The sequence below is a fragment of the Mesocricetus auratus genome, unplaced genomic scaffold, assembly GCF_017639785.1.
Source record: "Mesocricetus auratus isolate SY011 unplaced genomic scaffold, BCM_Maur_2.0 Super-Scaffold_100007, whole genome shotgun sequence".
Lineage (NCBI taxonomy): Eukaryota > Metazoa > Chordata > Mammalia > Rodentia > Cricetidae > Mesocricetus > Mesocricetus auratus.
In genome coordinates, this window is record NW_024429191.1 from 54,505,117 (window position 1) to 54,518,307 (window position 13,191).

Here is a 13,191-nt window from a genome sequence, read left to right on the forward strand (position 1 = left end):
ATGTCACCCAGCTTCCGGGCCTGCAGCTCGAGAACCAGAGGAGGTTCAAAACAGCTCCACAGAGCCGGCTCCTAGCAAATGACCTACCGAATAACCCCACGCATTTCCATCCACAGTAGACATCCGCAGTCTCTTGCTTCTACTTACTGATATGGTTCTGGTCCCATCCACACCTAGAATATTCTGCCTTAATTTAACATGATCCTGCCTAAGATCTGGGGTGGGGAGGCGGGAATATCTTAAGTTATCATACTGAACCCAAACCAAAGAGGCAGAGCAAAGCCTTGGTGATTTTCCCAACTTAAAAACTGTATTTGTAGGCAGAGGCAGGCGGATCTCTGAGAGTTCGAGACCAGCCTGAACCACCAAGCGAGTTCCAGGACAGTCTCCAAAGCCACAGAGAAACCCTGTCTCGAAAAAACCAAAAAAAACCCAACCAAACAAACAAACAAAAAACCCAAAACCAAAACAAAACTGTATTTGTGAGGGGTGGGAGTGAGGGTGGGTGTGGCGCACACCTTTAATCCCACCCCTTGGGAGACAGGCAGACAGATCTCTGTGAGTTCAAGAGCAGCCTGGTCTACAGAGCAAGTTCCAGAAAAGCCAGAACTGTTACACAGAGAAACCCTGTCTCAAAAAAAACAAACAACAACAACAACAAAAACCCTGTATTTGCAAAAAAAAGTAAGGAATTGTATTTCCCACTTCAGTGACATTATAAAGTCAGCTAGAAAATCCACTTTTGCAGATAAATGCTTTTCCAAAGCCAAGTAGCATTTGCCACTCTGAGTTCTATTGAGAAGCTTGTGTCCCCAGTGTGTACCCAACTGAGCTGTTCCCTAGTCAGCCGGGACCATGAAGCCAGCAATCTCTCTGCCCAGGAGGATGAGTTAAAAGTACAACAGAAGGGGGCAGGGCATTGTTGTCTGCTGGGGACATGGACTAGGCGGTGTGGCTCTAGAAGGTGCCACAGTCTTCAAATGACAGCCATTATCTTGGCACCTCTTTTCCATGATAGCAGGTCTCTGCTGTGGCTCCAGGGGAGCCAACATGTTCTCAATTCCGAGTTCTGGACAGATGGAAGCCATCCTCACAGACCCAGAGACATCAGAGGGCAGAGGCTCTGCAGCCCACTTGACATGGTTTGGATGTATGGGGGGGTATATACAACTTGTTCTTTCCAATGCTGGAAGAAAGATCAGTTTGCCACTTTCTTTACTCCAGCACTGTGGCGCCTGGCAGGGGGTTCTAAGAAGCAAGCCAGGCCTGGGGTAGGGGCAGGGGAGCAGGGGCAGTCTGGTGCACAGCACCCACTGGGTCAGCATTGCCCCGCTGCGGTGGCTGGCTCAGCTACACCATAGTCACTTCTGTGTATACAGTGGCACAAAAGAAATGTTCCCCCATCACCACAGAGGCAAGGCTGTGGTGTTTGAATTGTCACTCCCTATTCCTGAATTCATCTTAGCTTAATCTGGATGGTAAACAATATTCTTTGCTTTTTGGGGTTAAACCCAATCCTTCCCAGTTATGACGCTATCAAAGTCCTAAGAATCATCCCATCGAGACATTTAGTCACGATGATGGAGTCACATCCGAATCTGCCTCCTCCTATCGCAGTTGCTCTTAGGCCAGGCAGCCTACAGTGGAACCCCTTTCCCAACAGTTCCGACATGCATTTCCCCAAAGTATTCTTTTAAAACGCCGTTCCTCTCAAAAAGAGGCCTCTGCTGCATTTTGCCTTGTGAAAAAAAGGGAAAGTATTTCAAAACCCCCAAAATACCTATGAGCAGAATTACACAAGCCTAGGGAGATGTTAACCAGATGCCAAGCACGCTAGGGCTGCACCAGAGCCTGCGCCTGGAACCAACCTTGGAGGACCAGACGGCTGCGGTGGCCTAGACGGGGCTAGCTGTTTACCCAATCCAACGAAGGCAGACCAGGCAGAGTGATCATGTTTTAAAGGCATCTCCTTTTGTGGTTTTTGTTTTTCTCCCCTCATACCATGAAAAAGATCTTGATAATGCTAAGAGTTTGGATTAGCAGGAAAGAGCCAATGGAGGTGGAAACAAAGAATGGTCCAGAGCACACGTCTCCACAGGCTGTGCACGCCTGGGCATCACAGGCTGCCAGAGCTAGCTCCCTTTCGCTTTTTTTTTTCAGCAATGAAGATATGCATGGCTGAAATTTCTTAAAACTCATTTTTTCTATCCCAGAGTCTTTCCCACTTTCTTCATCAGAAAATGGAGGACAAGTTCCCCTCAGCCTGTCTCAATGTCATCGTCCCTTTGTTCTGCCTATCTTCATTTTCATCAAATTGAGACTTTGGGGAAATTGCATCAACCAACCAGAACACATATATACATGTTCCTTAAAAAAAAATCTGAAAAAAATGTAAAGAAAGCCAAGTTTCTCTATTATTATAAGATGCAGTGATTTTCTCTCCCCTTCTTCCCCTGGTAGGTTTAGAGGTATCTCCAGGTAAGACCCCTCTGGGGCTGGGATGATGCACAAAAGCAATGTTACCCAGCTTGTCCAGGGTGGTCTGGGGACCGGGCAGTGGAAGAACAGCTGGCCCAACCCCAAGTAGCTAGCTTGAGTCAGCATTCATCTGAGAAACCGTCACTACCCAGGAACTCTGTGGCCTCGAGCTCCACACTGGACAGAAATCTCCTCAGCTTCTTGTGGCAGTTGTAATCCAGAGTGGTGGTGTAGATGGTCTTGGGGTACTTGGGGTAGATGATGGTGGTGCTGAGGAAGCGCGAGGCCTTGTGGCGGGGCTCAAAGTGCACCTCAGCCTTATAGTTTCGCCAAGTGCAATTGGGGATACAGGTGACCGTCTGGCTGCAGGAAGTCACCGCCAGGCCCAGGGGCATCTGCACATCATCGATGAAGTGTCGCTCAGAGTCATACTTGACTGAGGAAGTATACCTGTGGGGAGATACAAGACAGCATGAAGCTGTCCTCAGAGAAGCTGTCCTCCCAAGTGTGGCCTCTCTTCTCTCCAGAGGCACAAACATTGAAGTAGGCTGCATCAGGGAGAAGCAGCAAGAGTCTATAGGAGTGCTTTATGAGAGGCATATTCCAGTCAGTCTGTCACAGAACCTACCTAAATGCATCTTCCCAAACATATACCTCAGAATCCTCTCTGATAACAAACAGGCACAGTGTCTACATGCAGCCAAGTGCTGTCAGGGCAATTAAGCCACACACAGCACAATTTTGGTCAATGACTAGCAACATACATGACAGTGGTCTTATAAGAGTACATCATCTAGTGATCTATGATATAGCACCTTTTTTTTTTTTCGAGGCAGGGTTTCTCTGTATTGTTTTGGAGGCTGTCCTGGAACTCACTCTGTAGATCAGGCTGGCCTCGAACTCACAGAGATCTGCCTGCCTCTGCCTCCCGAGTGCTGGGATTAAAGGCATGCGCCATCAACACCCAGCTGCCTTGACTTCCTTTCATGATATGAACAGAGATATAAGACATCATACAGTGACATTACCTAAGGACCCAAGACATCGTGCAGTGACATTACCCAAGGATCTGTTCTCTGAACGCATCTGTCACTGAGCAGAGCTGTGTCATGAATCAAGGTGGAGTCGGCTTCTGTATGGGGGTAAAGAGCTTCCCCACCCCCTCCATGACCAGCTCTTGCATGAGAAGGGAAAGAATCCCAGAACTGCTGAGGGCTGGCTCTAGAAGTTTGACTACAGTCATAGCCTCAATGCTTGGCCTACCTCGACTATAGTTTGGAAACCTCCAACTTTGGGGGACCCAGGGACCTGACCCTGTCAATGAAAGCCAAAGTGCATCCCTGATGGCCACAAACTAACTTTCTATTTATATCCCTCAGTTGCTTTATTACTATTATTATTATTGGGACAAGGTCTTGCTGAGTAGGCCAGCTTAGCCTAGAATTGCCCCAGGTCCTGCCTCAGCCTCCCGAATGCTGGCTGGGACTGTATGTCTACACACCCTTCATCGCTAATGTGTTCAGGGAACACCACAAGGACAACGTGGCTACATTCATATTGCTGCTCCATGGCTATCAGTGTCTCCACAAGCATCGTGTGGGGGAGAAGCAGCACTCTGTATTCTCCCTGGAGTCACAAGATGCTAAAGTCACGAAGCCATGTCCCAGTTTTGTCAGAAACACAATCTCCAGGGGAATGAAAGGCGAACCTGCTCACCTCTAGAGGGATGAACCTCCCTCTGTTCCATATAAAAGGCCCCTTTGTGTTCAGGCAACTGAAACTCCAGCTACAAAGCCCCCAGTCACCAAAAGTAAAATTCCTTTTGCTAAAAAGACAGCCCTTTTCTGGAACCTCTCCACAACTCTTTGCCCCGATCATCCTGGGTGAGATCATTCCCAGAGGACTTGTCCAGGGACATAACATGACACAGGGTCACAGCACCCTGAAGGTGGGGTAGAGGGGACCAGTGGCTTCAGGAAAGCAGCAATATTCAGCAAAATCTTTAGCACCCCAAGGCATGGTGTATGAAGTGTGCGAAGCATACAGCAGAACTTCATCACCAGGTCTCACTTTTGTTTTAAAAAGAGGTCTAGTAGGTGTGGTCCGGCACACCTGTAACCCTCACACTCAGGAGGCAGAGACAGAAATATCACCCTAAGGTTGGATGACAACCTGGGCTATACAGTGAATACCGAGCCAGCTAATGCAACATAGCAAGGCCCCATCTGAAATCTTAAACAACTACATAAATAAATGGAACATCTATATGTTTAATTAGTTTCATGCAAGAAAATAACTCAAGCTGTTAATAGTCTTTGGTACATTTTCATAATTAACTTTTTAAAACAATAAGCAATCATACCTGGAATTTTAAAAAGATTTTAAGAGATAATATCAGTAGACTCACTTTATTTCCTTTGGTGGTAGCGGGTCAAACTCGACTCCTTCGCCGAAGGACAGGGGACAGAGCCGTGGTGAGCAGCCGGAAGTCAGAGACTGGGTCCGAGATGCTGGGTTCTTCGGGGAGAGAGAGAGAATGATTAGACCTATGACTGACCAGTCAAAGTATACACTCCACAGAAGGCTGAGGCTCAGAGCCTCCAGCGAGGGCTCCAGGGTGACTACCGTCTGGCCCTCCAAAGGACAGGCCTGCCCCAAGGCATGGGAAGTGCACAAGACAGGGCAGGAAGGTCGGGGTCAAATCCCAGGTCAATCCTGCCCCCTCCCCTTTTCAGTGACGGGCACTACACCTATGAGCACATTAGGCAAGGCCCATCCTAAGTGAGCTGTGTGTCCTCGGTGGAGTTGTGTCCATCCTATGTCTCTATCTGCACAGGGGGAAGGTCTGTGAAAGGCAGAAGAGAAAGCTGGCATGATGAACTCCACCTCAGGACTGGGGCCAGGGCCAGAGGCGCTGTACCCGAAAGCCCTGCAACTCACGCTTAACTCTTCAGAGCTCCACCACTGTCGCTGTCTCAGCAACAGTTAGAGGAAGAAGGCCACAGCTACTGCCAAGGAAGAAAAGCTCCCAGGATTCTTTTTTTTTTCTTTTTAAGGTAAAGATCCACTCCTTCCCTACCTCCTTTGCAGCCATCCAAGACAGAGGGCTCCTGCAGCTCTGTGACAGTGGAACACAGAGATGTTTTTGCTCCTTGTCGGCTTCCACTAGCCAGAAAGCCCAGTGTGCAGGGTGCAGCCTTTGACTCAGCAGGGAAGCTCAGGTGACAGCCTCTGGTCACCCAGTTTGCAAGAATTCGGCCCTCTGTGCTCATGTGCAGAGATAAACACAGTGCAGAGGCAGCTCTGCAGCACTCTGCTCTCTGGTTTTCTGAGATCTGTCATTTTCTTTGCTTAATTTAAGAGCAAGAGTGACATCTGTGCCAGGGTGTGGAAGTGGCAGTCCCACCCCCAGGACAAAGAAGGCAAATGTTTCTAGAAGGTTGGCTCTGAGATCTTTACTCTGTTTCCAGTACAAGACACAAAAGCCAAAAGGACCAGCCCAGAGTCCTGGGGTACTGCTCCGGGGCTAGGATGGAGCATAGGGACTCCGGGTTGGGGAAGCATGTATGGTTATGGGTGTGGGTACAGATCTAGAAACAGTGGGTCCTGCTCTGTTCTCTGGCTGCCAGAGTGTCCCCTCAGGAGGCCACATCCCAGGCAGCCCTGGAACCTGCAGCATTATGTGGCCATCACAGCTTGTTCTCCCATACCCCAAGACAACTTTTACCCAGAGGTCCATTTGGCTTCCCTTTCCCTGCCTCTCATTCCTGCCCAGCACACAAACACTCCCTGGGTATCTAGGTGTGGGAGGGGGATGAGGTGGGTTAGTAGCAGTAATGAGAGAGAAATCTACAAGGAGGCATTGAAGGATGGACACCAAGCCACAGGTTCTGGAGCATGTCTGAGAAAGCTCCCAGAGGAGGTGACATAGTTGAGCATGGAAAGGTCATCAGGGCTTGGTGGGAAAGGTGGGGGTTGAGGTTCCTGGCAGGTGGAAGAAGTGACATCAGAAGCACCCGTGAGTGTCTGTCTGGTCTGCCGTCAGGGCAGGTAAGATGAGGCAAAAGGCCGGAAGGTCGAGCAGAAGCAAGCTTCATCTTGGAATGAAGTATGAGGTGCTGATGCTTGCTAAGACAGAGTCAATAGGTCAATAGGTCAAGAGAACCCACACCACCAAAGCCGCTGTGGTCCCCAAGAATAACAGGAGACCCAGTCTACAGCCATCCCAAGTCCTACTTTGAGCTTCGACTGTAGGCAGGATGTGGCCTCCCCTGTGCTCAATCGGCCTGCAAACCACCACCTGAACAGATCCCATGGCCAAACAGACTTGAGTTTTTGTTGCAAAAAGTTTAGAGTAAAAGAAGTAAAAGGATTAAAACTTTCAAAGCCTTGGCCACCTGGCCTGGAGGACTCTAGACCCATTAAGATCTGAACTCTGGCTGAGTTAGGTATTCAGGACCTGGGCCCACCAACACACTGAAGGCTCAAGGCATGACTTCCCAAGTCTCTCAAAGGTTGGCCCGCCTAGTGCCGGGAGCCCAGAACACACCCCCTCTCCCAGGTCCCGGCAGAGGGAGGCCGCCTAGGGAGCAAAGCCTCGGGGCGTGGGCCCCCCGGGTGGGAAGGGCCGGGTTCCCTGTCCGTGTCCCGGGAGCCCCACCCAGCCCGCCCCGACAGGAATGTGGTCGAGCCGCAGCTTGGCAGCCCCGGGGGCCACCACCTCGAAGGGAGGAGACTGCGGCTCGCCTCTCCCGGGGCTCCCGCGCCTCCCAGGCGATGACAATTTTCCAGCCACTGGCTCCAGCTGGCCAGGCTCTCTCGTTGCGCTCCCGCTCCCGCCCCGGCTCCCGGGGATGGCCACGCCGTCTCGACAGGCGGGTGGCCGCACCGACAGTGAGCGCTGGGGAGTCCCCGAGGCTGGCTCCGGATGGACCTGGACGGGGAGAAGTCTGCGCACGAGGCAACTCACCGGGATTGCTGGGGTCGCTGCCGCGTCGGGCTCCAGCGCCCCTGGGACCGGAGCGCGCTCCCCACCGCCTCCCGCCGCCGCGGCGAGCCCCCAGTGGCTGGGGCTGGGGCTTGGGGGCAGCCCCGAGTCCGGGCTGTCCAGGACGCCGTCGCCTTTCTTCTTCGTGTCCACGAGCTCGGGGACATCCTGCAGGCTCAGCCGGCCCACCATGGCTGCGCGTGTGGCGGGGAAGGGGCACAGCCAGAACGGTGTGGGAGTGCGAGAGAGGGCAGCACACGCGGGCCAGGGCCGCTGCCCTCCGGGCCGCCCTCCTTGCCCTGCCGCCGGCGCGTTGTCCGGGTGTCGCCGGCGGCCGCGCTCGCTTGAGACCCCGCCCTCCGCCCCGCCTCGGGGGCCGGCCCAGCCGTGGTGACCGCCGAGAGGCCGTGCACCAGGGGCCGCTGCGCTCCCGCCGCGAGTCGCCCAGCCTGCAGGCGCCCCGATCTTCCCGCGACGCCCCCTCCGCCCTCCCCCTGGCAAGCCGTGTCGCCCGCTGGCAAGGCTCTGTCCGGCTTCCCGCCCTGTCTCAGGGGTGCGCTGGGATCCTTGCCCCTTGTCCTGTCCCCCGGCCCCCGAGAGGTGCTAATATCTCTAGATCTGGCAGCCCAGAGCCAGAGCCGAGTCCCAGCCTGCAGAGGCCTGGGGCGGGGGGGGGGGGGGGGGGAGACGACGAGCAAACAACTGGAAATTATTAATACTTAATGCTCTTCGTATGGCTACGGCCGCCTGTTGGCTCAGTAGGGCCCGCTCTGGCTCTCACATCAGCCCCGGAGGAGAGACCGGCCTACTCCTCTGGACTCCAGGGAGGCCTTGATCACTCCCAGGTCGGGTGCTTAGCTGAACAGGCCAGGCAGGGAAGTTCTGAGAGTATCACAGGCTTGGATCTCCAAGAGAGACTAGCAAGTAAGTTGGTTGCCCCGCTGCTGTCTTAGGGCCCAAGATTCCCTTATGGAGGCCAGTTTTTTTTTTTTTTTTTCCACTTACAGGAACTTTCCTCCTGTGCCATCTGAGGGTATCCTTTCTAAAAACAACACAAAACCCAAACCCAACAACAAGCAAAACCAGACTGTGGCCCTTGCTGTTAGCTTTGACAGAGAAGCACCTCTTCAGTGGGAACTAGTTGCTTTGGGGGTCTGCCCAAACTCAGTGCTTTTTCTCATGGAGATGTCCAGGGTCAGCACCAAGCACAGTCATCACACTTCCCTGGCAGTTCTAATGCTGCTCTCTGAGGTTCTGGAACCTTGGCCTCCACCAAACCTACTCATCTGGTGCCAGCTCTGAGCAAGTACCATATACCCCACCAGAAGACTTGAGGGCCCACCTTCGTAGTCCTGTCCACCGCTCTGTCTAGACAAAGAACATCTGTCCTGCTCGGGGCAGATTTGTGACTAGATCTGGCAGCCAAGTTCAGTCCTCCCTTCTCTCTACCCATTGCAGATAAGGAGACAGAGGGACTTGCCTTCTAATCACATGACAGGTAGAAGGCAGCTTGCTGTGAACCGAAAAGCCAGGCTCATCCCTTCTACAGAGGATACATTCTGGAGCAGGCTGTACTGGGAGGGTGTTTATTCACCCAGGGCATGTGGGGATAGGTTAAAAAATCCAGGGTATGGTACCAGACAAGCATCTAATGCAAGGACATTCTGTGCAGTCACACATCCCCCACTCCCCTGCACACCCCCCCCCCCCCCCCCCTGCACACCTCAGCAGTTCTGGACTCCCGGCCTCAGAGGACAAGCCTTTGTACTTTCTGAGGGCGTGAAAGGCGGGCTGGTCATATCCTGAAGGATGACCAGGAAGGTGGCAACTGCTTCAAGGAGATGACGGTAGGCCAGATCGTGGAGGACGAGCCTGAGAAAGCTCAGCATGCTGGACCCTGACAACCACTCCATCTCAGTGCAGATTGTTGGAGGGAGTTTGCCTACTTTGAGACTTGCTGACTCTGGAGCCTGAGAAGCCACATTGCCACCCTCTGCGCTGTATTCTGAACACTTATCTACATCGTGGCAGAAGATCCATGGAGACAGCAAAGCCACTAGCATAAGAAAGAGAACACGAGGTTCCCAGCCTTGGAGGGGTCCAGTGAATCCAGGCGACTCTTTTTTGGTACACATCCTCACTGACACCAGCACTGTTAAGCAGCTGGCCCAGGATGTCACAGCGGCTTCTGGGCCACAGGCGTATCAGTCATCGAACTGGACACAGGGAGTAGCTGGTCTACAACCTGTATGGGCTCTGTCTGACCACCAAGAACAACCTCTCCCAACTCTTTTAGACACAGACCAAGCAGGGCATCCTCCTGCCTCCGGAGAATTACCAAGCAACTTTCAAAGCATAAACTGAGTGACCCGCCATTCCTTCCTTCTTTCCTTTTTTTTTCCTTCCTTCCTTCCTTCTTTCCTCCCTCTATCCCTCCCTCCCTTTCTTCCTTCCAGATCTACTTAGCATTGAGGTGTGCAGAAATCAGAAGAGCTTGAACAAGTAACCATAGGTCTGTTCATGACACAGAGGTCAAGGTGGTGAACCTCCATTCCACACAGAATCCCCAGAATCATCCACCATCTCCTGCCAATAACCCTGTCTGGTTAGGCCTCACATGGGACACCTGACATTCCTGGGGTGGGGGCAGGGCAGAGGTGCTCTTGGAAAGAAACACAGCCAAACCATTGGCTCAGGGGGCCTGAAGGGAACTTCCTGTGTAACCATGTGTGAACCTTGAAGCTCAGATCCCGGAAATGGGCTCTTTCTCTGAAGGCCTGAGCTGCGAGTTTAGATTTAAAATGCTTTGTTTTGGTTTTAAGTCAAAGTCTTACAGTCTGGCCTGAAATTCTAGACAATTCTCCTGCCTCAGCCTACCACATTTAAGTGCTGGGATTATGGTATTCGTCAAATACCCAGCTTCAAATTGTACAGTTACCTAAGCCTTTAAAGAGCGTGCACACAGGCTCTTCATCCTACATCTTATTCCAGATGTTTCCCCCAGGAAGTTGCTCAGAAAATTCAAGTGTGGGGGGAAATTCCAGACCAGTCAGGGCAATGTAACAAGGCCTTGTTTAAAAATAAAATAAAGCCAGCAGAGGAAGGGAAAAGGTACCTGCTTCCCCTAACCCATCCTATCCCAGTTTAGGAGACAGGCTTTTATTTGAGGGCAGCTGGGTGTCTTTGGAAACCAGGAGGTAAGTTAGACAAAACAAGCATGACCCAGAGAGACTTTGTAGTCTATAGAGATTGGCCTCATCTCAAAGCTGTCCTTTCAGAGAGGGCCATCAGCCCTAGGCATAGATCACAGAGGCACCGAGTCCCCACAGAACTTGGCTTCCAGCCTCAGGCCTCTCCCAGCAGGGCCTCAGGAACAAAAGCTGCCTGACGATGGATGCCAATCTTGCATTTTTGTGGGTTTTTTGCACTAAAGTAAACTGATGCCCAAATGGGAATTAAGTCAGACAAGGGCAAAGCAGGACCCCTCATGGTTGCCGCTTATTTCTGTGGAATGGCCTGTCTTCAGCAAAGCCAGCCAGTGGATTAAAACCAGTCCTGGCTCAGTCTGCTGGCCTGTGCCCATGTCCATGGTACCTTGCAGTCTCCAGCCTCCAGGGTTCCAGGTTGTAATCTGTTCAATAATGTAGAGGACCTGCCTCACTGTCCAATCAGATCTCTTCTTTCCTTTATTTGTATTCATGCCAAGAAAACACTTAAAAAACAGAATTTAATTTTGTCCTTTAAGTATCTGAAGATTAAAGTCCTGTTTTCAAAGGGCATTGAAAGGGGTCTACCATATTTAGTAAAGAAGGGAAGGGTAGGTGGTACAGGCCAGCAATACCAGCACTTGGGAGATGGAGACACGGGGATCTGGAATTCATGACTGAAGGCCATCCTTGATTACCTAGAGAGTTTGAGGCCAGCCTGGGCTATATGAGATCTTGCCTTTTTTTCTTCTTTCTTTCTTTCCTTTCCTTCCTTCCTTCCTTCTTTCCTTCCTTCCTTCCTTCCTTCCTTCCTTCCTTCCCTCTCTCTCTCTCTCTCTCTCTCTCTCTCTCTCTCTCTCTCTCTCCCTCCTCCTCCTCCTCCTCCTCCTCCTCCTCCTCCTCCTCCTCCTCCTCCTCCTCCTCCAGGGTTGATAAAGAAAATGTGCTTTAGCTAGGAACCAGGAAGGATGGTGCACACCTGTAATTCCAGTGCACAGAAGGCTTAAAAGACAAAGACATATTCTAATGGTAAGTAACCCAACACAACCCACATGAGTGTGGGCACTGGTGTTGGGGGTGGGGATGAGCCGATAACCAGGAGCCCTTGGGATTCACAGGGTAGCACAGAGCCAGAGGAACATTTAGGTGCTTGATTGGCAATTTCAGAGCTAAGCAGGCCTGGCGGACCACCAGGCCCCTTTCCCAACCTCTCATCTGGGAGTTCACCAGTTTGGGTGGAGGGATGCTGTCTGCTCAAGTTAGAGGGTAACATTAACCCAGAGACCAAGTGTGGCTGGTATGTAATCAGGCAAATGTTTCCTTTATAGGGAGCCCCCACAAGCTCCGTGAACTCTGGCCCTACCTGGGACCTCCCATCTGTAAACTCAGCACTGACTTTCCCAAGTGCTCCCTAGTTACACTTGAAAAGGTCCACTCCTGGCCTTTGCAAAATACATACAGATGGGATTTTGCAGAGGGCTAGGACACATGGCCTCCTTGGGCCTACATCAATTCGTTTGTACTTCTGGCTCTGTTCAGCACATTCCGACTGGGCGAGGGCTTGCAAGCTGGGAAAACAGCCCTTGGTTAAGCAACTGTAGGTCAGACTCTTGGTTCCTTGACTGACAAATAGAAGGGTATGCTGTTGCCATCCCTTAGACAAATGGCTAGTCTGTGGGGCTATAATGCAAAGGCAGCCTCAACAGTCTCCACAGTGATCCAAGACTGGCGAGGTTCTGGCACTGTACAACTGCTGCCCAAGACAGGATGGGGAATGGGAGCCTTTGTGTACAGCCAGTTGCTTCTCATAGGACAGGTGCTTGGGGCTGGAGAGATGGCTTAGGAGTTGAAACCACTGTCTGTTCTATCAGAGGACCTGGGTTCAGTTCCAGGCACCTACACAAAGTGTTACAACCCTGTGTAACTCCAGTCTTAGGGGATAAGACATCCTCCATAGCTTGGCATAGCCAACCCAGCAGACCTCACCCAACACCTCCAAATCTTATCTCATGTTTCTCTTTGTTATATATTTTCTTTTTTTATTCTTATGTAGCTAAGAATGGCCTTAAACCGAACACCTGATTCTCCTACTTCTAGCTGCCAAGTGCTAGGATTATAGGATTTATTAATTTGATTTTAGACTTATTTATGTTATGTGCACCATGTTCATGTCTGGATCCTCAGAGATTAGAAGGGGGTGTCAGAGCTCTTGTAACTGGAGTTGCAAAGTCCTCTAGGACTGTGATGTTTACAACTGAAAAGCACTTTTTGAATAAGAAGCAGAAGAGCGACCAGAGCAACACTCTAGGACTCTTGCATGGAGAGCCAGGCTTTCAAAACCTGGTCTCTACTACAGAACTGCAGAAGTCTAAGTGCTCATGTCTCATATTGACCTGTGCCACTGTGGAGTAGAGGTGACCAGGAAAAATAACTACTTCACTTTATTTTACTTTATTATGTATCACCTCGCACTGCATGTAGAAAGGAAGGCCACCAGGGTGGGGACATAACTCAGTTGGT

The 13,191-nt window shown here is 51.3% G+C and overlaps 1 protein-coding gene across 1 annotated transcript; it reads right to left on the reverse strand.

Annotated features, from left to right (window-relative positions):
- Nucleotides 1-2,392: 2,392 nt before the first annotated feature.
- Rflnb (refilin B) lies at nucleotides 2,393-7,806 on the reverse strand. Its single transcript, XM_005067387.4, has 3 exons — nucleotides 7,448-7,806; nucleotides 4,886-4,995; nucleotides 2,393-2,928 (listed from the first exon to the last, which is right to left on the reverse strand). Exons 1-3 carry the CDS (start codon nucleotides 7,655-7,657, stop codon nucleotides 2,598-2,600), a joined length of 651 nt encoding a protein of 216 aa, XP_005067444.1. The 5' UTR covers nucleotides 7,658-7,806; the 3' UTR covers nucleotides 2,393-2,597.
- Nucleotides 7,807-13,191: the final 5,385 nt, after the last annotated feature.

Excerpts from the sequence above, each read along its gene's own strand:
- Rflnb (XM_005067387.4), bottom strand. The coding sequence starts at position 7,657 with ATGGTGGGCCGGCTGAGCCTGCAGGATGTCCCCGAGCTCGTGGACACG. Across the intron at positions 4,996-7,447 it reads CAGCGACCCCAGCAATCCCG|AACCCAGCATCTCGGACCCA; the intron begins GTGAGTTGCCTC and ends CTCTCCCCGAAG. Across the intron at positions 2,929-4,885 it reads CTACCACCAAAGGAAATAAA|GTATACTTCCTCAGTCAAGT; the intron begins GTGAGTCTACTG and ends ATCTCCCCACAG.